This window comes from Microtus oregoni, unplaced genomic scaffold, assembly GCF_018167655.1.
Source record: "Microtus oregoni isolate MIOR12 unplaced genomic scaffold, Mior012 000000F_ref0000247, whole genome shotgun sequence".
Classification (NCBI taxonomy): domain Eukaryota; kingdom Metazoa; phylum Chordata; class Mammalia; order Rodentia; family Cricetidae; genus Microtus; species Microtus oregoni.
In genome coordinates this window covers 790,297-816,689 of record NW_024543059.1, presented here as the reverse complement: position 1 = coordinate 816,689, position 26,393 = coordinate 790,297, and the positions used below count along the sequence as shown (strand labels likewise).

The 26,393-nt window shown below is 46.3% G+C and overlaps 1 protein-coding gene and 1 long non-coding RNA gene across 2 annotated transcripts in view; one reads left to right on the top strand and one right to left on the bottom strand.

Moving 5' to 3' along the window:
* The window catches only part of LOC121453475 (X-ray radiation resistance-associated protein 1-like), a 69,557-nt gene that overhangs the window by 26,074 nt on the left and 17,090 nt on the right, over positions 1-26,393 (top strand). The window contains exons 8-11 of the mRNA XM_041660286.1: positions 4,891-5,024; positions 19,056-19,184; positions 19,763-19,971; positions 23,989-24,029. Coding sequence (XP_041516220.1) covers positions 4,891-5,024; positions 19,056-19,184; positions 19,763-19,971; positions 23,989-24,029 — 513 coding nt within the window. The remainder of the gene's footprint in view (positions 1-4,890; positions 5,025-19,055; positions 19,185-19,762; positions 19,972-23,988; positions 24,030-26,393) is intronic.
* LOC121453482 overlaps positions 11,758-26,393 on the bottom strand; it is a 30,934-nt gene continuing 16,298 nt past the window's right edge. Inside the window, exons 2-4 of the long non-coding RNA XR_005975014.1 lie at positions 17,533-17,647; positions 13,692-13,784; positions 11,758-11,821 (exon numbers count right to left, since the gene is read on the bottom strand). This is a non-coding gene — a long non-coding RNA (uncharacterized LOC121453482). The remainder of the gene's footprint in view (positions 11,822-13,691; positions 13,785-17,532; positions 17,648-26,393) is intronic.

Below are 26,393 nucleotides of genomic sequence, written 5' to 3'. Positions count from 1 at the left end.
GGTGGTGGTGATGGTGATGATGATGGTGGTGATGATGATGGTGGTGATGATGATGATGGTGGTGGTGATGGTGATGATGATGGTGGTGATGATGATGGTGGTGATGATGATGATGATGATGGTGGTGATGGTGATGATGATGGTGGTGATGATGATGGTGGTGATGATGATGATGATGGTGGTGGTGATGGTGATGATGATGATGGTGATGATGGTGGTGGTGATGATGATGGTGATGGTGATGATGGTGGTGATGGTGATGATGATGATGGTGATGATGGTGGTGGTGATGATGATGGTGGTGGTGATGGTGGTGGTGATGGTGGTGGTGATGATGATGGTGATAATGATGATGGTGGTGGTGATGATGGTGATGGTGATGATGGTGGTGATGGTGATTGCTGTGCACCGTGCCCCTGTGTCTGCCCTCTGTGTGCTGGCACCCAGTTACCGAGCTTCAGGCAAGGGGATGGAGGTTAAAATACAGACACACACAGACAGAGAGACAGCGACATGGGTCATCCTTGAATTCCCCAAGAATGCCCTCTTTATTGTGTTCAGGGGCAGATTATATAGAGATAGCCACGCCCCAGCCAAACCCACCAGAAACCACTCTCCTGCCATCAGGAACTCCTGAAGGTCTCGTGTTCAGAGCAGCTGTAGGCACTCAGATCAGGGGAAAACAAGTTGTTTACAAGAAATTCAGGATCTGGGGTCTCACTGCTCCCAACAGGTGATGATGGTGATGATGATGATGGTGGTGGTAATGATAGTAGTGGTAGTGGTGGTAATAGTGGTACTTGTGGTAGATAGGTAACTATAGCCAACATGTATGATTCTGGGATATAAGTGCCTAGGGTTATTCACGTGCAGGAGAGTCTATAGAAAAAAAAAGTGAGTGTCAATGGAGTATCATAGGAGGAGGAGCTTCATAGGAGATGTATCTCCTTAGGTGTCTGAAGAGCTGTAGAGATTAAGAGCCAGCTGCAGTAAGATAAAGAGACATTATGGACCAATACCAAAACACACCTGACTTGTAAGCTAGGGTGGTCTCAGTGGACTGGGGTAGTACAGGCTGTACATCTATTTCCTAGACCTAGAGGTGAGGATGGACTAAATAGGGCTCCTGTGAACTCAACAGTACGTTCTGTGTGCATGCACATCAATGCTTGTTCTCAGGACCTTGGAATAGGAAATCTGGTCTGCATCTCTTCACACCTCCTGTGACTTGGATAGACTAGAGGGCCACTTTTTTTTAAAAAAAAAAAAAAAACAAGGGAATGAAGTTTGTGTCACTACTTGAGAGTCCCACATGGACTGGAGAACAGTGCCAGAAGTGGAGCTCAGCCACCTGGCCAGGCTCAGTCTCTCCCTGAGCAATGCACCCCTCCCTTTGTGCAGGCCTAAAAGGAGAGCCTTTCCACCCACGCCTTAGCAGCATGTCTATGTGTTGTAAGCTTTGCTAACTTAAATCTGCTTCACGTGTGCCTCACTTGTCTCAGAGACAAGTCAACATGTCAAGGAGTTGACGGCCTTTCTACGCCAGAGTTTGGTAACACTTTAGCATATTGGAATGGGCATCTTCCCCATACGTACGCTGTGTCCTCACATTCTGAAAACGTCTAGTGCTGAATGTAGGGCTGACTTTTCCCATGGTTTCGAGTCACACTGAAGATGACAGCAGTTTGCTCTGACTTGGGACACGCGTTGGTCCTCAGACTTATTCAGTAGGCAAACTGTCAAAGTCCAATAAAATCCAAAATAAGAAGTAACTGATGCAGTTTGGAGCTATGTTAGAGCCTCGTTCTGTATGATATTTTGGTGCTGACAGTGGGAAGTGGATCCTCGACAGTAGAGATCCAAGGAGTCATTTCTCTGGCCGCCCAGCCCAGCTGCCCCTATGGACTTCCACTGTTGTTTGACCTTTTCAGAGAACAGTCACTGATCTCCTGAGAACCGCATAGAGTGCCATGGATCGTGTCTTCCTCCTCCCACATACCCCAAACACGCCACAAGTGCCAGCGGCCATCCAGAGGGGTGTGGTCACAGCTTTGGCTCTGAATGGCTAGCCCGGGATCTAATGTTTATCACGACTGATCTTGTATGTGCCCCCCCCCGTACAGTCTGATTGCATCTGATGAGGGTTATTTATCCTCCAGACCCGGTATTAGTCAAAAGAATTTGTCGACAAAAGAAAACAGACTCATTTTAGGATGCAGAATATAGATGAGAGAGGGAAATCTCTGGACTGGTTGCTTGTTCTCGTCTCTCTGTGATTTGCAAGGGCTCCTTAGGAAAAAAGATAAACATGTCAAATATCCCAAATTTGCATCTCACAGTAATGAATACTCTAATGTGTAATAAAACCCAATGTGACTCAGCAGATACTGCAGCCAGGCTAGGAAGATCTGTCCTTGGCTGTCAGCGAGCCTGCCCCAAGGGGAGCAGCCCAGAGTGGAATTCCTCCACAGTTTTGGAAAACTTCACTTAGCTGTTATTTGAAAGCAAATCTGGACCCAGCATTAAATAGCCAAAGCAGTAGAATTGGGGTCCACAGGTTTTTTTTTTTTCTGTAAGACAAGAAATTAAGTATCTTAAACTTTTATTCCACATATTCATAATTAATTATGACTGTCATAACTAGTCATCCATGCCTCTGTAGAAGGGAAGAACTATAGACAGAGTGGAGGGAACCAAGCGTGATGTTGAGTTATGAACTACTCATAATTGCCGCATGGAGCACACTATTCTTCTATTTGGTTGTTTGTTGTTTATTTTTGAGACAGGGTTTCTCTGTGCAATCCTGGCTGTCCTAGAACTCACTCTGTAGACCACACTGGCCTCACCTCACAGTGGTCTGCCTGATACTGCCTCCCGAGCACTGGGATGAAAGGCGTGTGCCACCTAACCTGGCCTCTTGTTTTTATTTTTAAATGTAAAGATCATCCTTTGCTCATCGGCCACAAATGGGCATCAGGCTGGATTTGACTCATTGGCCTTGGTGTGCTGACTGCTGAGCTTGAATACTGGGGAACCATTTCAAATGTGGGTGGGAGTTGTGGACAGGTAGCGCTGTGTGAGCCTGAAGTGGCTTAGGACAGACCTTGGCGTGTCTTGGACTTGCTAAGTAGCTGAAACTATCTTATGGGACGGGGATCATGTTGTGGTCAGAGTTGTGTTTTAGAAAACGTGTCTGGCTGCTGTATGAGGAACGGGTTGGAGGGACGATGAGAGACATGAAGGAGGCAGATACAAATCCATACACCTTGACAGAGACAGGGCTTTCCCATCTTCATGTGTAATTCTCAGAGTCTATTTCCAGGCCTTGTTCCAGCCAAGTGAGAGGGCCCTGCTATGTGCACCTCGAGTGCTCCCTTTGCTGTTGGTGCCCAGCCTCTCCTTTACCACAGGTGTCACTGATACCCAAACCTTTACAGTTCTCAGAACCAGCAAGAAGATGGCTGCCTCCTGCTCCCAGTTTGTGCTCTCTCTCTCTCCAGCACTCCCTGCTTTTAACAGTCTTGTCTGAGGATGGCTCAGACGCTGCCACTGTGTGAAGCCTGTGCTGACATTCTGGCAGACCTGGCCGTTGTTGCCTCTGTGGCTTGTGGTGTGTGTCTAGATGGATATCGTAGAGGTATCGCTTCTTTTTCTTCTTTTAAATTTTCTTACTCGTTATCCTCTGGCAGTTTCATGTACGTATACAATGAATTTGAATCCTTTCCCCCTCTAGTACCCTGTTTCATCCCCTTCCTCTCCTGCTTAAACCCTTCTTCCCAAGTCCTTCCTCTATGACCTGTGGGCATGTGGCCCTCTGGGCTGCTTGCTGAGTGTAGGTGGGAGGTTATTTACCAGAACATGGACAATTTATCACCACTGAGGAAAGTGATACCCTTCCCCCACCACTGTTAACTACCAGTAGTCCTTCTCAGAGGGACGGGGCCCCACGAGCCCTTTCTCCTTCCACAACCACAGTGAGGTCATGAGTGCACCATCCACGTCACACCCAGAAGACAGTTTTACAGCATCCCCTCCCCAACCTCTGTTTCTTAAACTCTTGCTACCCCCTTCTGTGATGTCCCCTGAGCCTTGAAGGAGAGGGTATAGATGTCCTATCAAGGTCGGGTGCTCCGCAGCCACTTACTCTCTGTACTCGGATTGGCTGTGAGTCTCTGTGTTGACTACCCACCAGTATACAGGAGTTTCTCTGAGCCCAGTAACATCATTTATTAACAGATGGACATAGAGAGCTTGCAGCCCAGGAAATCTCGGAGCTCCCAGAGGGTCAGGATGAAATAAGCCTTCAGCATGGGGGTGGTAAATGAGGAGATGATGATGAGACAGTGGCTGATGTGGTGACCACTGGACACATTGTCCTCATCAGCGCACTCGCCTGTGTGTCTGCTTCGTGTAAGGGCCTGTGCTGAGTAATAAGACTACCATACGGCAGTGACATGGCCCCTGACCTCTTCCACCATCTCCAGCTATCTGAAGACATGCAGCCTTGGACGAGTATCCTGGGGTAGCTTAGAGAAAGCTGACAAAGCCCAGGGGAGGGAGGCAGCCACCTGCCTGAGGGCTGGGGACCGTTTTATAAGGAAGCACCTTTGAGATGGCCTTCTGGGGATGAGCTTCCAGTGCCCAGAAACATGAAGAGGGTGACTGGGGGGACAGGCCAGGGGTAGGGAGGACTCTCTGCCCCCCAGGGAGACAGAGCTGTGCAGTAGCAGCTAAGACTGAAGGAGGACTGAGCCTGACCCCCACAGGCTGTGTATGTGTGGGTGGTGAGGTTTCCCAGGAAGGAGGAGGGGACGGAGCTAGCTCCCGCGTGTGTTTGGGCCTCGTGTCACGTGTTACTTCTGTTATCCCTTCTTTTGTTTTGTATGGTAGTTCTTGGACCTTTCCTTCAACAGCCTGACTGAGGAGGCCATCTGTGATCTGGGGATTCTGCCGCATCTCCGTGTGCTTCTCCTCACAGGCAATGGGCTCACCTCTCTGCCACCCAACATGGCTGTTGCAGAACAGTAAGTTCTACACCCCTGGGTTTATTCTGCGTGTCCCCTCAGTCAGTCTAGTATTTGGCTACTCTGCTCTGACCTGGGCTAGCTAAACACGAATCTTTATAGGAGGTGGCTATCTAGATGGCTGGAACATCTGAGGGTGAGGAGCACTCAGAGCAAGGGCTCTGCTTCACTCATTCCTGATCTGCGGCAGCGAGTCAAAGATCTGGTGCTTTTCATCCAATATGTAGTCAGCTGATGTTGACCAATAGGGATACTGATGGGACATTCCTAGTGATGATGTCCATTGCCACCATGGAAGACAATGACAGCAATGATTGACAGCAGTTTGTTAGTTGCTCAGGGGTGGGGATGATAGTGATCGATCATTGCATTTAGGGTTTCATTAGTTAGGATCATTTTGTTTCCAAACTAACTGAGGAAAAACTGGGTATTTATGAACCTTTAGTGGTAGCCTGTACCTATTTTATCAGTATGTGAGAGGCTGAGGTAAGAGGTTCATGGGAGTTCAAGGTCAACCTGGGTTACATATTGAGACCTTGTCTCCTGTAAAAAAGAAAAGGAGGGCTGGAGAGTTGGTTAAACAGTTAAAAGCACCTCGTTGCTCTTGCATCAAGGACCTGGCTTAGTTCTCAACACCCACATAGCAGCTAACAATCATCTGTAACTCCAGTTCCATAGGTCAGTGCCCTCTTCTGGCCTCCTTGGGCACTGCATATACTTGGTGGGCAGACATACATGAATCACCTATACATATTAAAAATGTATATTTTTAAAAAGGAAAGGGAAGGGGCTTATAAATCTGAAAAGGCCTTCAAATGAATGTTCTGGATTCGTGTGCTGGGTTCTGGTGTCACGTGGAACTTCTGTTAGGGTGTCTATGGCTGCACACAGTTTAGCTTGCCTTTGTGCTGACTACATTTGAAGCGAGGCTTTCTCTGTGATAGAACATGCCTCAGTCAGACTCACAAAAAAGTATTGCAATTGAGAATTTGCTTGCTCTGAGTGCAGAGAGATCACCATTGGTATTTTTACTGTGGAAAATTTCAGAAATGTCTAAAAGGAAAGTTATGGTTTGACTTTGTAATATGCCCTCAAATGTTTTATACACTAAAAGGTAGGTCCCCAGCCGGTAGGGCTGTTGTGGGAGGGACAGGAAGTTTAGGAAGGGAGGCCTGGCTACAGGAAGTCATTTCCTGGGAAGGTCCTTGGGGATCTTGTACCCCCTCCCATCCTTTGTCTCTCTCTGATTCCTGCCCTCCCTGAGGTTGGTAACCTCTGCCATAGACTCCAGTCGCACGACTCCATCTCAAGCTCAGAATCAAGAGAATAAAGGATCCCAACTGAAGCCAATAGCTAAAAGAAATGGTTCTTCCCTGTAAGTTGCTTTTCCGTGGAGCGATGGCTCAGTGGGTAAGAGCACTGGCTTCTCTCACAGAGGTCCTGAGTTCAACTCCCAGCCCTCAGATGGTGCCTCACAACTATCTGATGCCATCTTCTGGGGTACAGACATAGTGTCGACAAAACTCAAACATAAAAAACATAAGTAAGTTGCTTTTCATGGGTGTTTGTCACCACAGAGGACAAACTGTGTAACGGAAGGAGAGTAAGTGGTAAGATGGGTTCCCATGCCCCTACCACCCAGTAGTTAGCACCAGACAGTTGTAAGGTCATAGCCAATCTGTTACAGCTATACCCCCCTCATGCCCTATTGTAGATTATTCTTAAGAAAAATGTACCCAGTTATAAATGACTCTGCTCACAAATGAATCAGAAGATTCATGTGTCATCTATAAATATTCAATATGTGCTCCTAGAGATAAGGGTTCTTTTAAAACTCAGAACCAGCAAGCCTTTATTCCACCTCCAGCCTTGCCAATGATAAGTAGAGAGAATCCATTATATAAATCTTAGGACACTTCTGGGGCAAATGGAGAAGAGGGATGTGGAAGAACAAAGGAAGGAGGGCTGACACTCAGCTGTTGGGAGCCGGGAGTCTGCACCTGGACTTGAAGAGAGGCCGCTTCTCGTTCTCGCCCTGCTGCCTGGACACTCACCACTGTCTCTGTTCCCACGCTGCTGCTGTATGAAGCCGGGAGGAAGATTTGCCCCCACTTTCCTGGGTTGGCAGAGTCTTACCCGTCCCTTCAATTGATAGCACTACAGCCAGGTTAAAAAGTCAGTTTGGCACGCATAGTTAAGTCTGCCATGCAGAGCTGAGCACAGAGGGAAGGGGTGAAGGCTGAGGGCATGGAGGCAGATGACTGGCACACCCACCCCTTGGAGCCCTAGTATCTCTCTCCTCTCTATATTTCATTCCCACACAACAGTAACAACCACCATAGGCTTCATGTAACTGACATTTGAAGACACTCTCCCTACTCCACAACATGCTGACATGTAGTTCCATCAGCTTCTGTATCTATCTCTGAACGACTGCTTCCATAGAAATGTAGGAGCCAGGCATGGTAGCATTGCCTGTAATCGCTTGGAAGAGAAAGGTGGAGGATGAGAGTTCAGTGCTAGCCTGAGCTACACTGTGAATTTGAGGTCAGCCTGAGGTACACAGTGAGACTGTCTCAGAAAAAAAAAACACTTATGCAGATGTTTTATAACCAAAAACTAAGTTATGAAGTCAGTGATCACCTAGCAGCTTATATCTGCAGTGCACATGCACACACTCATGTGTCTATAGAGCAAGAAGAAAATGTAACAAAATAGTCACAATTGCTGCAGTCATCTTTGTAAGCAGATTCTTCTTTGGGCTGCCAGCTCACAAAAATGGCACGGAGATTTATTACTAATCATGAAAGCTCGACCTTAGCCTAGGCTTGTTCCTCACTAGCTCTTATAACTTCAATTAGTCCTATTTTTAATCTACATTCTTCCATGTGCTCATTACCTCATTTCTATTATGCCCTTCCTGGTGTTGTCATGCCTGACTGGTGACTCTGCCTTCTTCCCAGGGTCCTCTCTGCCCCCAAGCTCCTGCCTAGCTATGGACCATTTAGCTTTTTTATTAAGCTAATCACAGTGACATAACTTCACACAGTGTAAAGGACTATTCCACAGTTTTCCTCCCTTCTTGTCTAAGTAAAAAGGAATGGGTAACATAAAAAACTATAAAAAAAAAGAACATTATCAGGTAAGAATTGCATTTACAATGTCCAGCCCATTTGTATTTGGCATATCTGGAGAAAATGCTCCATTATTTATTCTATCTTGATGAGCCCAAAGCTCTGTACCTAATTTACCTTCTGTCATAACTAAGGAAAACTGCAACTATGACTACCTAGTCTTCAACTCTATCAAAGACCCCAGAAGAAATAATATTACCTGAGTAGACAGTGATTATAGTGAAAGCCATTTCCAAACCTATAGAAATGAGACACCTGGACAGTCACTCAAGGTTCTTCTGCATTGTTGGGGCATCCAACCTTAGGAGTACAAACCTGGAATATCTGGCAGACTCTTCTATGAAGCAGGAATTTTTGAAGGACTTTCCTGCTTTACTGTGGGAAAGTTAAACAGTCTTTCTCCTTTGTTCCTGTTGTCCAGTTTGTACAGTATACTGTCAGCAGTCAAGAGCAGTTTCTTGCCCAAATGGCCAGTTTTGCCACATTGAAAGCAGACTCCATATGGAGTTTCTTCAATGCCCATCATCTCTGAAGTCAATTGATGCTGCCAGGAGCAAATGCGTCTCACTGTCATGAAAAGTCCTATGTTAACAAAAAGTTTTAAATGTCATATTCTGTAGGTCTTTGAAGTGTTTGAAGACCATCTATCTATCTAAAATAGATAGTTTGATCTTGAAAACATACATGACTAAAAGGGTTTTTTGTTTTTTGTTTTTTGTTTTTGTTTTGTTTCATTTTTTTGGTTTTTTGAGACAGAGTTTCTCTGTATAGCTTTGGAGCCTGTCCTGGAAATAGCTTTTGTAGACCAGGCTGGCCTCAAACTCACATAGATCCACCTGCCTCTGCCTCCCGAGTTTTGGGACTAAAGGAGTGCACCACTACTGCCTAGCTAAAAGTTTGATTGTTATAGGTGACTAACTACTAACCTGTATTTCTTTATTATCCTAAGTAGTTTTTAATAACTTTCAAAAACTAAAAATTTACATTGCATTGTTAAATGAGCTGCATAGGTGCAATGCCTTAAATAAGAGGAGAAATGTAAGTATTGTATGTTCTAATAAAAATAACCTTAAATTTGTATCACTGTACAAAAATCCATACCAATGTAAAGTATTTGAGACTAGTGGTCGTTCAAAAGTAGACTCTACAATCCACCCTTTTATCTCATCATTTTTATACTATAGCTCCCTTTTTTCTTCAGAAAGAGATCCCTGAATCTAATGTCCTTTGTTTAGTTTTTTAACCATGACCAATAACAATTTGTAACCAACCCCCTTAAACAATGATAAACATTCATAACCCACCAAATATCCAAAAACCATACACCCCACCTCTCAGGAATATAGAAATTGTCTTTTCTAGAATGCTTCCTGTTGTTTGGGAGCATTGGTATCTTTGGGGGACCCTGAGAAAATTAGGTAATGGTCAAGTCCTGACTAGAATAGTCTGTGAGGCTGGACCATCTCAGCCAGCAGCCTTGAAGCTGTTCTGGATCTCTCAGGAAAATCTGAAGGAAGATCTTCTAGAGAGAAATTTCAACTGTGGTAAAGATGCCAAAAGAGCCAAGAAGACAAGGGGAAAGTCAGGAAAATGATGTACAAGCAAAATATGAATATCAAAGAGTGAGAGCCTGAGAAGAAACAAAAACTGTACAAAGTATTGAAGTGAAAAGGTGATCGGAGGAGTCCAAAGGCAGGCTTATCAAGTCTGAGAACTAAAAGGACTCTCCTCTTCAGAGCCAGAGGTACCTGAAGATACTGTCAAGCAAATCAATCTGTGTTCTATGGAAGCCCTGGAAGAGGAAGAGGGGCAAGCTGGAAGAGGGAGGAGGAGAGGAAAGGAGGGAGGGAGGGAGGGGAGGGAAGGAAAGAGGGAGGAGGAAAAGGAGAGGGGGAGGAACAAGGCAGGCAGGGAGGGAGAGAGAGATATTATTTGAAGAAATAATGACCCTATAATAAGTTCCCAAGCTTTATATGAATATAAGCATCCGTGAAGCCCAGTGAACTTGGTGCACACACTATAATTTGTGTCAAAGATAAAGAGAAGTTTGAAACCAGTACAAGGGAAATGACCCTTCCCATGACGGAGTCTCAGAAAGAGTATCAGATGATTCTTGACTTTGGCAGCTAGAAGGCAGAAGTCTGACATATTCAGAGTGCTAAAAGAAAAACCTGCCTACCAGGAGTCCCATGTCTCCTGCCCTTCAGGATGCTAGAGGGATGACTGAGTCCATGCTACCCTTGAGAGGACCCAGTCTCTATTCCTAGCAGCCACACCCAGGAGCTTTCAATGGCCTGCTGGACTCCAGCTACAGGGAATTCAATGCTGTGTAGCTCCCGTAGATCCTGCATTCACAGGTACACACACACATAAAAACAAGCCGTCTTTCTGTGGTAAGGGAGAAACTAAGGCATTTCAAGATAAGCAAAAGCTAAATGAACTCCTCACCTGTAGACCTCCTCTACGGGAAGTGTTAGGCGGGCGTGACTTGAGACTAGGATGAAAGACAGAACCCAAAGCCCTAAGCAGAAACAAAGATTGTATTTATGTCAATACTCAGTCAACACGGTATTACTGTAATAATACTGCAGTTCCATGTAGAACACTGTGGGCAGATCCAAAACTGCCGGATCACTTTAATAGGGACAAACACTCAAGTGTGAAGGAAGGGATGTATTGCAGCCAGTCTGTCCCCACTGGACTGCTCGAACTCCTGAAAAGGTGCCTTTGGGGCACAGTGGTGATCTCTGCTGCTGGCAGATGATGCACTGTGTGCTTTGAGGACGAGAAGTGCATAGTCTTCCTCCCTGCTGTGGAGGCCAGTTGGCCGCCTGACAATCACAGAATTAGGTCACCTTGTCCATCTGATGGCTGGGATCTCTGCAGTATGTACACCCACAGAGGACAGAAATAGCCTTCTACCCTCCATCCATCTGAAAGTCCAGAGATCAGCCCAGCCACCCGTTAGCAGTCATTTTTTTTTTAACAAGCTTTTATTATCCACCCACTGCCTGGAGAAGATCTGTACTTCTGACTCTCTCTCTCCACGCAAGCGCATGGACAATCAGATGCGTTGCTGTAAGCTTTACTGCTGTGTAGAGCTAACCATGACAGCTCATTTTTCATTGATGCTGGCATATCAATACGGAATAATTTTCGAGTACAGTGGAGGCATTTCCCCCATCTAGCAGGTGCAGGGCTTTGGTGGTGAGCTGATGGGAGACTGGACTAGGCACCACGGGAATTTCAGACATTCTGAAACCGACGTGGAAAGACAAATACTGAGAGATCTCACTCAAACTTGGAATCTGATTTGTGAAACCCAGCTGGGAATTGAGCTCTGTTGGTAAAGTGAATATACTTAGCATCACAAAGCCCAGAGTTCAATTCCCAGCAGCACACAAACTAGGTGGCAACTGATCCTAGAACTTGGGAAGTGGAGCCAAGAGGATCTGAAGTCTGAGAATACATTGTGAATTTGAGGTCAGTCTGGGAAACATGAAATCCTACTTTTATTTTTTTTTTAAAAGGAGGTAGGGAATGTTTCAGAGGGTAAAAGTTGGGGTGTGTCTGGGTACCCACCTGTAACTCTCACACTAGGGCAGGCAGGCAGATGGCCTCTAGGGGTCCCCAAACAGTGACATCCAGCTTCAGTGAGAGACCCTGTCTCAAGAGAAAAAAGTAGAAAGTGGTAAAGACCCCTGGCCTTGACCTCTGCCCCCACACGTGGATGAACCCAGTTGCATAGACATGTGCATATATACACCATATAACCCCACACACATACACATACACCCCCCACATACACATAACCACTCACACATACACCGACACACATACACATACACCCACACATACATACACATAACCACACACACATACATACACACACATACACCCACACACATACACCCACACATACGTACACATAACCACACACACATACATACACCCACACACACATACACCCACACATACATATACACCCACACATACATATACACCCACACATACATACACACATACACCACACACACACATACACCCACACACACATCACACACATACACATAACCACTCACACATACACCAACACACATACACATACACCCACACATACATACACATAACCACACACACACATACACCCCCACACACATACACCCACACATACATACACATAACCACACACACACATACACCCACACACACATACACCCACACATACATACACATAACCACACACACATACATACACCCACACACACATACACCCACACACACATACACCCACACATACATACACCCACACATACATACACACATACACCACACACACACATACACCCACACACACATACACATAACCACACACACATACACCCCCACACCCATACACATAACCACACACACATACACCCCCCACACCCATACACATACATCCACACACACACATACACCTCCCACACCCATACACATACACCCCCACACACACATACACCTCCCACACCCATACACATACACCCACACGCACATATACACCCACACACACACATATACATCCTCCCCACACACATATACATCCTCCCCACACACATACACATACACCCCCACACACATACACCCCACACAATACACCCCACACACATACACATAACCTCCCCACACACAGAATAATGAAAAGTTTATCCCATAGATGCTGAGAGCAGAATGAAATAGAGGCTGAGGAGAGCTGGGAGAGGACAATGGGAAGAGGGGATCGACAGGTATAGAGCTCTGGGTATAGAGGAGAAGTGAGTTCTCAATTATAAGTATGTGCTGGATGGTAAGGAAGGAAGGAAGAAAAAAAGAAACGAGAAGAAAAGATTTGGAATATTATATGTGTTTGAGAAAATAGATGTGTGTATGATGATCCAAACATTACATAATGTATATATTTTCAAAGCATCGCATAGTGCTCCATAAATACATTTTAAATGTGCCCATTATTTTCAAAAGCACATTTCTGTCGCTAGATGAGTCCCATCAGTCAGACATCTGGTTCGTGATGAATGACTCACATCACATGGCCATTTGTGTCTCATGTGTATCTCAGTCTTTGCCAAAAACTGGTTTTCCAAAGGAAAAGGGGCAATATTTTTCTCTTAATGGTTTCCGATATTCCTGCCTACAAAGGGTTCTATTTATAGCACAGCATTGTCATTCATCACCCAACCCAGTACATAACTGAGCGAGAATAAAAGAACAGCTTGAAAAAATGGAGAAATGCAAGCTTCACTTGAAAAACAGGAAACGCAGCAACCCTGTCTGCGTGACACATCTGTTGCTTTGGACCGTCAGCACCTGGGTGGGCTTGCTGAAGAGCCTTGTCCTGAAAACTGGTGGTCGGGAGAAATTAGTCAGCGGGTCTGAATGCCACAAGTGCTGCACTTGTGGTTCCTGGAACCCAGCGGGACCAATGAAGCTTTGTACAGGCAATGCAGCCTGGCATGCTCCACATACCTGAGCACCAAGGAGATTAGGTGTGGTTTACCTTTAGCCTGTGACACAGGCGAGCCTTACTGTGCCATCTGGGGTGTGTGTGTCTGTGTGACTGTATTACCAAGTCCAGTCAGCATGATGTTTCCTGTGGGACATGAAAATAATGAAAATTCTTATGGATTGATCATAATAGGGCTTGAAGTTCATGTGGCCCTGAGGGAAAAGGGCACAGGTATACACAAGTCCCCGTCAGATTAAAGCAAGCTATTTCTGGAAGTCCAATTAACTGATAAAGGGTCCATTTTCAGGTTCTCAGATCCACTCCAAGTGCCACAAGCTCTGTTGATTTACCATACAAAGCTTTCACATCTGCAACAACAGCTGGAGAGGGAGTCACCAGGGAGTTAAGATGCCATAATCTGCAGTCATTCTTCAAGGCCTGGCATTTGCACAAGGCAGATGAGCAGGGGGTGCTCCATGGGAATGTCATATGATTTGACAGCCTTCCTGTTCCCATGCGTCCATGCCAGCACCGCTCTCTCTGCAGTGACCTCGGGATGACAATGGAGTTTTCAGTTTACTGTTAGGGAGGTGTTCTAGAGCTCCAGCATGGCGTTTTCCATAGCAACAGTCCCCCAGTTTGGGGCTGAGTAAACAAGCGTGGGTGTTCTGTCACTTGGTTAGTGCGTCTAATTCAAGCTGTGGGGGGAATTCTAACCTTCCCCTGACCTCCACAGTCCCCATGCTGAATGGCAGCCCCCACCCCCTCCGCCGCCCCTGTGCCTTCCACATCCCCAGAGACCCACGCCAGCCAGCAGGTGTCATCTGATGGTTTGTTCAAGTCCAGCTGGACACTGTACGGTGCTGCTTGCTGTTCTGTGTGGGTGGCGCTCTGTGTGGTAGCTACAGTCATAGCAAGCACTCGCTCAAATGAGCTGCTCTGAGGCAAGAGCTTGCTTTTCTCTTTCATTTAAACCCAATTCCATCTAATTTAAATGCAAATACCGAACCAAATGAAAAGTCCCAACTCTCCCTTTTAACAACTTAAATCACTTTTTTCTTGACATACTGAGAGTCTCTCTGATTATCTAGTGTAGATTCTACATGGATAATTCCAAACCTTCTTAATTCGGTTACAGTAACTGAAATTATTTGAAAGTATTTCTAGTACACACTGTCTCTTGGGGTTTAGTTCTCTGGTTCCCTAAACTTTACCCATAGGCATTTTCCTAGGCTCCCATTCTGGGGCACACCAAGGACCCTCATTGGTACTATCAACAGACTTTCCAGTCAACTTTCCAGCCTGCCTGTCATTCCTGTAGTGGGCAGACAGCTCTGGGGAAAGTAGCCTTTGGGTCACTTCCTAAAACTCAGCCCCATAATCCCTCACATCTTATGAGTTTAGGGGCACCTCAGATAAGTTGGCCTACATTACTTGTCTACTGTTGGGAGCAGTGAAACAACTTGTTTTTCTCCTGATCTGAGTGCCTACAGCTGCGCTGAGCACGAGACCTTCAGGAGTTCCTGATGGCAGGAGAGTGGTTTCTGGTGGGTTTGACTGGGGCGTGCCTATCTCTACATAATCTGCCCCTGAACACAATAAAGGGGGCATTCTTGGGGCTTTGGTATCAGTGTTAAAAGGTCTGCATGTTGGTCTGTCTCTGCATGTGTATTCTCAACCTCCAGCCCCCTTGCCTGAAGCTCGCGAACTGGTTAATAGCACACAGAGCCCAGACACGGGGGGCACGGTGCGCAGCAGTCTACGACAACATCAGCGCTTCCATTTCTTTGGCCGGGTGTCCAGAGGTACAGCTTTACAAACTCTCCGTCTCTGCTCATTCCCAGACATTTCCTGCTTGTGGGAGGAGGGGGCTTTAAGGGGTTCACGCCCTCCTGAGGGTGGAGAACCCTTTAACATCTCTGACTTGCACTGGATGCCCCTCTGTCAGCGCGCTCTAGGTTTTGATTCTCCAGGCTGTTAAGCCATAATTCAATTCCAACAGGATCACCAAAGCCCTTGAGGCTGCCCAGCCTCCTAGATTCAGTTCTGTCTTGGGGATTTAGGTTCAGTACACTGTGACCTCCGGCAGGTTTGAAAACGAGGCCTCTCTTTCCTTTTCGCGCACTATTCATGACTCTGCTGTCTCCGTGGGAAGCTTTGCTGCATAAAGTAAAGCAAGTCCCTGCCAGAGCTTCCTCTGAGTTAGTCGGTTTGTGTCCGTGATGCCCAGATCACGGAGTGCCCTGAAAAACCAACAAGGAGACTGGATCCTGGATGTAAAAGTAAACTTTTATTCAAGTTCAAATTTGGATTCTCGTGTGTCCAACGCATTGCCAATGCATTGGCGTGATCAGAGAGTCTCAAGCTCACCTGGGGTGGGGTGTGAGGTATTTCTAAGGTTCAGGACCTCTGATTGGCTGACATTTGTCTAGGGGTGCCCTGGTGAAAGGGGATGGGTATGTGCTGGGCTAAGGGATATCAGGTGATCCCATTTACAATGGTTGGAACTTTAGGTTTCTCCTTTGGAATGTTAAGTACTCTTCCCCCCACCCTGTGATCTGTTCCTGGGTGGTCCAATCTGGAACTCAGGCCCCTATTGAGCTTGTCATGACTAGGTCCTACATTCTCCCCTTCACAAGTACCGAGCCGCTTTTATAAGGCTAAGATTTTACATTACATTTCTGTCAGGTTTAGCTTTAAAAATGATTTTGAATTGAAGCTCTTTTTATTGAAACATAAAATATTTATATGATTCAGTTTATCCAAATAGCTTAAGCTTAGCAAAGCTGGGAAAGAGAAGGAGGCTAGACGTAAATGTTTAAGCCTGAATAGACCTTGAGTGCGGAAAGACATTTCTAAGCCACTGGTTGTCAACTTTTTTAATGCTTTGACCTTTTAATATAGTTCCCCATTACAGTTTTTCCCGTTATTTTACAGCTGGAGTTTTGTTATGACTGTTAATGTAAGCATCTGACATGCAGGTGGTCCTAGGCTACCCCTGTAAAAGGTTTGTTATTAGCCCCCCAAAGGGCTGAGACACTGCTCCAAGCCCTTTGTCGGACAGCTTAGGTTGCTGTCCTGCTGCATCACGAGAAAGTAACTCCCCAGTTAACTCCAGTTAGCATTTGGTGCTTGTGGCTGTGACCCTAATTTTTAGCCTTTTCTGTTAAGTACAAATATTAACAATATAAAGCATTTTATAAGCACAAATGTCCCATAGCCTTATAAATTTAAGTATTTTAAAAACTGTTCTTAAAATTTAAATCTCACTGGAAGGTGGTGGCACAAGCCTTTAATCCCAGCACTTGGAGGCAGAAGCAGGTGAATCTCCATGGGTTTGAGGCCAGCCTGGTCTACAGAGCGAGTTCCAGGACAGGCTCCAAAGCTACACAGAGAAACCCTTTATTTTAAAAAAAATTAAATCTCTTAAATGTCTTCCTGTAGTATCAAGAACCTTTTTTTTTTTTTATCGAAGTATCTTTTTTTTTTTTCTTTTTGAGCGGCCTGGATCCCCCTTTGACCCACTCCCGGCAGTGTGTACACAGCCTGCCTTTTAGATCTCAGCCTGCTCCACTTCACTGTACCCGGTGCTTCTGGTGACTGTCACCTGGCACTGGCACTTCTAAAACTCCTAAGGTCCATCCGTGTGACTGGACTCTGTTTGGGACTCTAGTCCTGCCATACATTTGTAGACCTCAGCTGTTCCCTCTGATCCCTTCATGTCTTTCTTTATAATCATTGTCACCTGGGTGACGTTAAACTACAAAGTTCAGCTGCCAGAGCAAGGTATATTTCTGTATACAAAAGCTTTGAGGTGCAGATTTAATATTTTAATTATTTTCTATAAACCCTGTGTTTAGGACAGGACATGAATTACCATATGAAAATCTACCTTGGAGATCTGTTGTCTCCTGGTCAGGCTCATCTCACGTGGTTGTCTCTAATCCAGATGATGGAGAAATCCTGTGACAGCCATCTTTTCTTTAACTCCAGCAGAATGGCAACACCTGAGTAAAGAATGGTGGCAATCCAAACTGGAATCATGTCCTGTGTGTCCTTTACAACTACCCATGTACAGATTTTTAATCACCAATTTCCAGTGTCACTGGCTTTAATTTTTAGCTAGCTTTGTTTTAATTTTAAAAGATTTTTAACCATATCTAATCAAATAAACTTAGGAATTTTAAAGTAGAGAGTGTTCACATAAACCATCTCTAAATTGTTTGGTTGTTTTCTGTGTTGGCGCTGTGTCAGGGGCTCAGACAAACACAGCGACATAGAGAAAACTTCTAAATAAGTGTGCTGGGTTTAGCGAAGGAAGAGCCAGCTTTTTAATAAGAACAGCATAAGACAGTTTTAATGTCATCTATAGCAAAAGATATCTGAGCTCCTGCTAACCCGAATCCAGTGACCAGAGCTCAGAGACAAACTCTCAGTCATGATCATAAATGTAACCACAGCAGTAGGTGGTGACTGGCTGCTGTCAGCAGAAATATCCAAACCATTCTTGTTTCAGCTCCATGCCTGCAGCAAAACTTACAGAACACCAGAAAACACAGACAAAACTTTCCAACAAAATAAGCATACACATCCTGATTGACAGGCAGGTGGACAATACCCCTCCCACTGATCTCCTCAAAGGACATGTGCTGGAACGAAGCAGGCTTGGGGGAAATGTTGCTCACTCACTGGTTGCCTGTGTGCCTCTATCTCATGCATGGGATGTGTGCATATTTTATGACTGAAGCGGAATGTGCAGGGAGGGACGAAACTGAGATCGGAGTCATCTGCCCCTATGTCTTTAGAGCAACCTAGGCCTCATCCACCTTGGAAGCACAAGGCCACATTAACAGTCACACCTAAAATGCCACTACTTCCTGCCCACCTGTGTGCCACTTCCTGCGCACATCAGGACCTCAGCCTCTTAAATCCTACTCTCAGGTGTTTTGGGAATTCTTCAAGGAAACCTTGATGGCACGGCCATGGTCCAAGCTAAGAGCATATTGTTCCCGTGGCTACCCGTCCCCAGGGTGGACAACAAAGGATACCCAGGAGTCCGCCTCTGGCCAGAACTGTACAGTGTGCCATCTGCAACGTTTTCTATACAACTTAGTCATGCTTCATTCACGCTGGTGTTGACCATCAGCACAGCTGCTGACCCGACTACCCCAGCCTAGCCCACTGTCAGTGAAATTTCCCTATGCAGTGGCCAGTGTGGACAGGCAGAATTTGGGGGAGGGGCCAGTGGGTGGGAATTATACCTTCTGATCATTTCTGCATGGATCTCTTGTTGGCACTAGGGAAGTTTTGAAGCTGGTTAATCCCCCTGGTCAGCTCCCTGTCCTCCCCTTCTTCCTGGGGATAGTGGCTCTCATCGCTACCTTTGCTCAGTACCCAAGATCTCTGCGCCCACAGGGAGGCATCCATGACATCACTGACGAGCAAGAAGTACATCCTGAGGTTCCCGGCCCTGGAGACCCTGATGCTGGATGACAACAAACTGTCCAATCCCAGCTGCTTTGCCAGCCTGGCTGGGCTCAGGAGGTAATGTCACAGCCCCCCTCTGCACCATCCCCAACCCAGTGGGGCTCACACCCTGAGTGCTGCATGGGGCAAAATCCCAGCTCCACCAGAGGTCTCTGCTGTGTGGCCTTGGGCAAGGCAATTCTCTCTCTGAGCTTTGCCTGGCAGAGAAAGGCAGCATCAGGAAGGTTATTTCTGGTCGTGTGTCGGATTAGCCACCACCCAGGGTAGAAAACCCTGACCCTGAAAAAGAAGACAAGTCACCTACATACACACACACACACACACACACACACACACAACCACACATAGAGAACTTTATCTGCCAAGTTCTGCTTGGAATTTAGTTACTATTTACTGAGTTCTCCTGTGCCCAGCTGTTTACATACTGTCTCATTTAGTCTTCACTAGAGCTTTAAAGATTAATAAACCTCATCCCCATTATGAGGTAAGGCCATCGGGCCACAGAGAAGGTAAGTGCCCCCCATCTCAAGGTTACACAACAGGTGTCCATGTCCAAGCCTGAATCCATCTTGCTCAGTAATACCCCAGAGGTGGTATCACTGATGTGATTCTGAATTTACTTTCCTTAATTGAAGACTGAAGAAATTGAGCCTGGACCAAAACAAGATTTTCCGGATCCCGTACCTACAACAGGTTCAGCTCCGTGATGGATCATCAGGGGACTGGGTTACAGAGGGGCCGAATGCGCAGAAAGAGCTACAGCCCCAGACGTGGATATTTGAGACCCCGGATGAGCAGCCAAATTATACTGTACTGCCCATGAAGAAGGACGTTGACCGCACAGGTGAGCCATGTCCTTGGGTCCCGATGCTTGCTCCATCAGGGAATGGGCTTCTGGGAGTTGGTTCTGGGAGCCCCTGTACTGTAAATGAACGGCTTAGACTTCCTAACCATTTCTGTCAGGTGAGGTGCTCTCCAACTCCAACTAAAAGTGGATAATTCTTGTAAAAATTCTCATATATTAAGAAACTCAGGAGTCGGGAAAGCCTGAGCAGCATCCATGTCTTCAAGGGCTCTGGGCCTTTCCACCCTCCTTGGGCACTGGCTTGCTGATTCCTATGAGGTTCTCAGGATGGCTCCCCAGTTCCTAGGGTCACGTCCACATGGCATCCTCCTGAGACAGAAAGGAAAGACACATGCCCACGCTGTCTAGGGTATAGAGGGCACACGTCTGGGTTGGACATCCTGTGTTCCTCTGCATCTGCCACCTGTTTACCCATCACTCACATCACAATCTGCACACCATGATTTATTTCCTTTTTACTGATGAGATGTACCTAGTGGGAGGCTGTGAACTGCTGTGAGCACCCTCTCATCATTTGATGGGCACATGCCCCCACTTCCTTGGGGATATGCCCAGGAGAGAACTTGCCTGTTTTTTGAGAGAGGGTTTCTCTGTGTAGCTTTGGAGCTTATCCTGGAACTCGCTCTGTAGACCAGGCTGGCCTTGAACTCACAGAGATCCACAGGCCTCTGCTTCCCAAGTGCTGAGATTAAAGGTGTGCACCACCACCTGGCTGCAAATATATTTTTAACACAGTCTCCCTGCCATACCCTGCTACCCTTCCACACTGAAACAGTTCCATAAATGAAAGCACTGTAGCTTCATAACTAGGTTAGCTGCTCAGGAGTGAAGTTCTTGAGGTCCGTTGTGCCCAACAACTCCTGGCATCACTAAAGGTCCCAACGTTTCCACCTAGATTTAGGAATTGTCCATTTCCAACAGGGTCCCACTGGGATTTGTTTGGAAGTGCACTGACTATATAGGTCAGGGTGGAAATAATGTCTTCCAGAATAGTATAAGAACACAGCCTATCGGTTTTCAAGGGTGTTCTGTCTACATGGTACTTCTGTACACCCCATGCATGCAGTGCCCAAAGGGACCAGAAGAGGGCATTGGTTCTCATGGGCCTGGAGCTACACAAGATTGTGAGCTGCCATGTGGGTGCTGGGAATTGAACCCAGGTCCTTTGGAAGAGCAGCCAGTGCTCTTAATCACTGAGCCATCTCTCCAGCCTGATTCCAGGGTCTTCTAAAACTCCTCCCAGGAGTGTTCTGTTGTTGCCAAGGCTAAGACCATGCACATCTATCATTAACTATGTTCCTAGATTTTTGATCTCTTTTTATGCTATCAATGGTGTTGATTTTTATATTTCAGTCCCATCATTTATTGCTAGTACACAGACATATTAAACTCCTATCACCAACAACATTTCCAAGTTTATTTCTCTCTTCCAGCCACTTGCAGGCTCTCCTGAATTCTTTGTGTCCATGGTGGCAGCATCTATAAATGATGCCCTATATGTGTGTTCTTTTTTTTTTAATATTTATTTATTTACTATGTATACAATATTCTGTCTGTATGTCTGCAGGCCAGAAGAGGGCACCAAACATCATTACAGATGGTTGTGAGCCACCATGTGGTGGCTGGGAATTGAGCTCAGGACCTTTGGAAGAGCAGGCAATGCTCTTAACCACTGAGTCATCTCTCCAGCCCCATGTGTGTTCTTTTCTTGTCGTAATAGTTCTTAGCACCTTCTTATCACCTTATTGGCTGACCCAAACAGTATGGTGTTGAATAGAAATGATGATGTGAATTTTTCTTCCCAACCTTAGGAGAAAAGTGTTCAGTATTTCTAAAGTATATTAGCTGCATATATTTTATAGACACTTTATATCAAATTTAATGAAATCTGCATGTATTCCTAGTTTGCTGAGAGGTCTTTTTTCCCCCTGTGAATTAGTGTTGAATTTTATTTATTTATTTATTTTTATTGAAAAGATTTCCGCCTCCTCCCTGCCTCCCATTTCCCTCCCCTCCCCCCACTTCTCTCCCCCTCCCCCCACTTCTCTCCCCCTCCCCCCACTTCTCTCCCCCTTCCCCCACTTCTCTCCCCCTCCCTCTCCAGTCCAAAGAGCAGTCAGGGTTCCCTCCCCTCCATCCAGGTCTAGGAAGGTGAGCATCCAAACAGGCTAGGCTCCCACAAAGCCAGTGCCATTGTCCTTGGTTTCTCATCAGCCCTCATTGTCTGCCATGTTCAGAGAGTCCATGCTTTTTCAGTCCCAGTCCAGCTGGCCTTGGTGAGCTCCCAATAGATCAGCCCCACTGTCTCAGTGGGTGGGTGCACCCCTCGCGGTCCTGACTTCTTTGCTCATGTTCTCCCTCCTTCTGCTCCTCATTTGGACCTTGGGAGCTCAGTCCGGTGCTCCAATGTGGGTCTCTGTCTCTATCTCCATCCACTGCCAGATGAAGGTTCTATGGTGATATGCAAGATATTCATCAGTATGGCTATAGGATAGGGCCATTTCAGGTTCCCTCTCCTCAGCTGCCCAAGGAACTAACTGGGGACATCTCCCTGGACACCTGGGAGCCCCTCTAGAGTCAAGTCTCTTGCCAACCCTAAGATGGCTCCCTTAATTAGGATATATACTTCCCTGCTTCCATATCCACCCTTCCTTTATCCCAATCATCCCATTCTCCCAAGCTCCCCCCATCCTCCCCTTCTTACTTTTCTCTCCCCATTTCCCCTTACCCCCATCCCACCCCACCCCCAAGTTCTCAATTTTTGCCCAGCAATCTTGTCTACTTCCAATATCCAGGAGGATGACTATATGTTTTTCTTTGGGTTCACCTTCTTATTTAGCTTCTCTAGGATCACAAATTATAGGCTCAATGTCCTTTATTTATGGCTAGAAACCAATTATGAGTGAGTACATCCCATGTTCATCTTTTTGGGTCTGGGTTACCTCACTCAGGATAGTGTTTTCTATTTCCATCCATTTGCATGCAAAATTCAAGATGTCATTGTTTTTTACCTCTGAGTAGTACTCTAATATGTATATATTCCACACTTTCTTCATCCATTCTTCCATTGAAGGTCATCTAGGTTGTTTCCAGGTTCTGGCTATTACAAACAATGCTGCTATGAACATAGTTGAACAAATGCTTTTGTAATATGATAGGGTATCTCTTGGGTATATTCCCAAGAGTTTGCTGGGTCCTGGAGTAGGTTGATCCCGAATTTCCTGAGAAACTGCCACACTGATTTCCAAAGTGGTTGCACAAGTTTGCTGGAGAGGTTGTGGAGTAAGGGGTACACTCATCCATTGCTGGTGGGAATTTTATTTATTTTTTTAAAAAAACATCTGTTGGGCTGGAGAGATGGCTCAGTGATTAAGAGCACTGCCTGCTCTTCCAAGGTCCTGAGTTCAATTCCCGGCAACCACGTGGTGGCTCACAACCATCTGTAATGAGGTCTGGTGCCCTCTTCTGGCCTGCAGACATACACGCAGACAGAATATTGTATACATAATAAATAAACAAATAAATATGAAAAATTAAAATAAATTAAAAAATCTGTTGAGCTGGTAATTACATGGATTGATTTTTGGTAGTGGGAAGGTGAAAAAAAATTTGGGACAGGGTCTCTCACCATGTAGCTCTGGCTGATCACAGAAATCTGCCTGCCTCTGTCTCTCCAGTACTGGGATTAGAGACATGCACTGCCAACCTCTACAATAGATTGATGGGGTGGGGATACCACATTTCTTTATTTGAAGGGGTAAGATAACTCTGGATGGACTTTATCAGTGTTCAGTCAGTCTTGCACTCCCTGGGCAAGACCCCTGCCCCTCGGCCGTGATGGTCCAGGAGGTGACTAGTATATGCCTTCCTCCGTGGCGATTCCTGTGAGGACTGGCGATCAGAGCTGTGATTGCCTCATGAGCTCAGGGTGTGCCGCGACCCTCTGAGATCAGTGGGTGTTCTCACCAACCTTTCCTCTGTCTTTTGTCATTTCAGAGGTTGTGTTCTCATCTTACCCTGGATTTTCAACCTCAGAGGTAGGAGGAACTGCTGCTTCACGTTTGTGTTTGTTTGCTCCCTGTCCGTGTAGGGATGAACCCATGGCCTTCCACAGACAGAGTGGGTGTCGTCCCACTTCCAGTCTCACCTGGGTTCCTGCTCCCCAACACGGTGAAAGGTCCTATAGTTGTAACAGATCCACAAGAGACATTTCTCTAGGTCACACTAAGTGAACAAGTCTTTGCTGAGCACCTATTGAGGTTCAGCCCTATGCTGACCACTGGGGACGTGGCGGGGGAACTGACTGACCAGGCCCTGACCTCATCGTTCCACAGGCTTGCCCCTCTCTTGCCTTCATACACTGTTTAGCAGAGAGTAGTGACAAAAGCTATCTCAGGTTATAAAATTGAGCCTGCCACCAGGAGGGAACTCAGAAGAGCCTTCTCACAAAGGCCTCAAAAAGTAGATTTCCTGCTGGCTATACTGCTGCCCAGATCTGAGCCTCGCTGTCAAAGGTGTACCATTTGATTTTGTCAACAGAGAAGACTGGTTTTAATCTCAGGGCAGAGCTCACTAACCAGGTTCATGGAGAGGATACTTGTAGACTAAATATTGATGCCTCCATTTGCAGCAAGGTGTGCATATCTATATCCAGCCAATCATACCCTTGAGAGATGAGCTACCTCCGCACAGATACAACTGTGTCAGAAACTGTACCGGTTAACTGTGGTTGCACAACAAAACTACTGACCACTGACTGACTTCAGTTCAGCTGATTACTTCCCAGAATTACTGGAGCTAGCAAGATGGTTCTGCTGGTGTTGCAGGCCAGCTGGCAGCTGAGCTTCAAAGGATGTAGTGTGCCCTGGCCTTTCCACATTGTCTTTACACCGTGGTCTCAACAGGGCAGTTTCAGGTCTCAAGAGAGCAAGCAAGCACAGAAGAGTGTGAAATTCCAACGGTCACATTGGCCACATTCTTTTGTCACAGCAAACTAGAGGGCAGGATGACAACAGTGTTAACACTAACCAGCCCAGAGCTTAAGATCAAGTTTAGGGGTAGAGTTCCTAAGAAAACTGCCCTCACTCTAGGTGCCAGTCATGAAGGAAGAAGACAGTAAGATGTCCACACTGTGACTGACGAGCTATAAACTTGGGAGTCCCCACAACCCTCTCCTCTGAGGTTCAGTACTTTGTAGAACTCAGAGAACTTGAGAAAGGATCAAACAACCGCAGTGGTGATAGAAAGGACAAAAAATGAGGCCAGCAGAATGAGAAGGCTCCTAAGGTGCAAAACGTGTGTACCCACCCCAGGGAACCTGGCATCCCGCCCTCCTGGCAGGTAAGTCAATGTACTTACCCACCAGGAAGCTCTCCTGAGCCTCAGCTTGCAGCTTTGGTAGAGCATCTTCTCAGATGCGTGTTTGAGCTCAGAGCCCGACCCTCCACCTGGGTCTGATCCACATCCCACTAGCAAAATGGAAATGTGGTTCAAGGAACCTTGGTAACAGACAGGCATCACTTAGGAAACACCCAGGGCTTTAGAAGCTCAATGCCAGGAGTCTGGGACAGAAACCAGATAAATGTTTTGCCAAAAGGCAGCCAGCATACTTTTAGAAATATAGAAATGGCAGCTGCCCATTTGGGTGGGGCAGTGTCAAGGGTCACATTGCAAAAGGACATTCATATTGGATGGAAGAGCCTGTGACCAGGGATGTTCCTTGGAAATGACAGTTGACAGGATTGTCAGTGCTTACAGTTCAGTACCTGAGAAACCAGAAGGTGAACTGGAGGTAGAGATGTCATGGGTCTCCTCTCTGTGAAAATCGGATGCATGCCCCTCTAGGAGAGGGCCAGTCATGCCCTCAGTACTCTGAGCCTGGTTCTCTGGGTTTCCTGGTCTGTGCTCTACCCTGACTCTCCCTTTTTGCTTACCCAGTCTTGCTCCAATTCCGACCCTGCAGGGGTCCTAACAGGCCAGATGGTTGCCACCTACTTTCTCAAGAGTTCAGGGAGACAAGTGGTGGCCAAGGAAGAAAATAATTTATTACGCAGTGTGACCACTCTGAGAGGGAACGGGAACCAGTGACTAACTCTTGTCCTGGGGTACTGAGAAGAGCCCAGGCTATGTAGGGGTAGAACAAGACTGTGTGGTGGGCACTAAGTATACACAGTCCTTCAGCCTTGGTGCATCTCTGTGTGACCATCCATCATTTCAGGTCTGGTTCTGGATGTAGTCTCTCAGGAAAGTATTGCTTGTGGGTGGTGGGGTTCAGTCATGCGATGACTGTTCCCACTCAAGGGGCAGCCTCCACTGCCTTATGGGATAATTGCTTCTCCCTCTCTTCCCATGGTGGGGGTGATCTGCCTGCAGTCTGCATCTAGAATCTTGAACATGTCTTA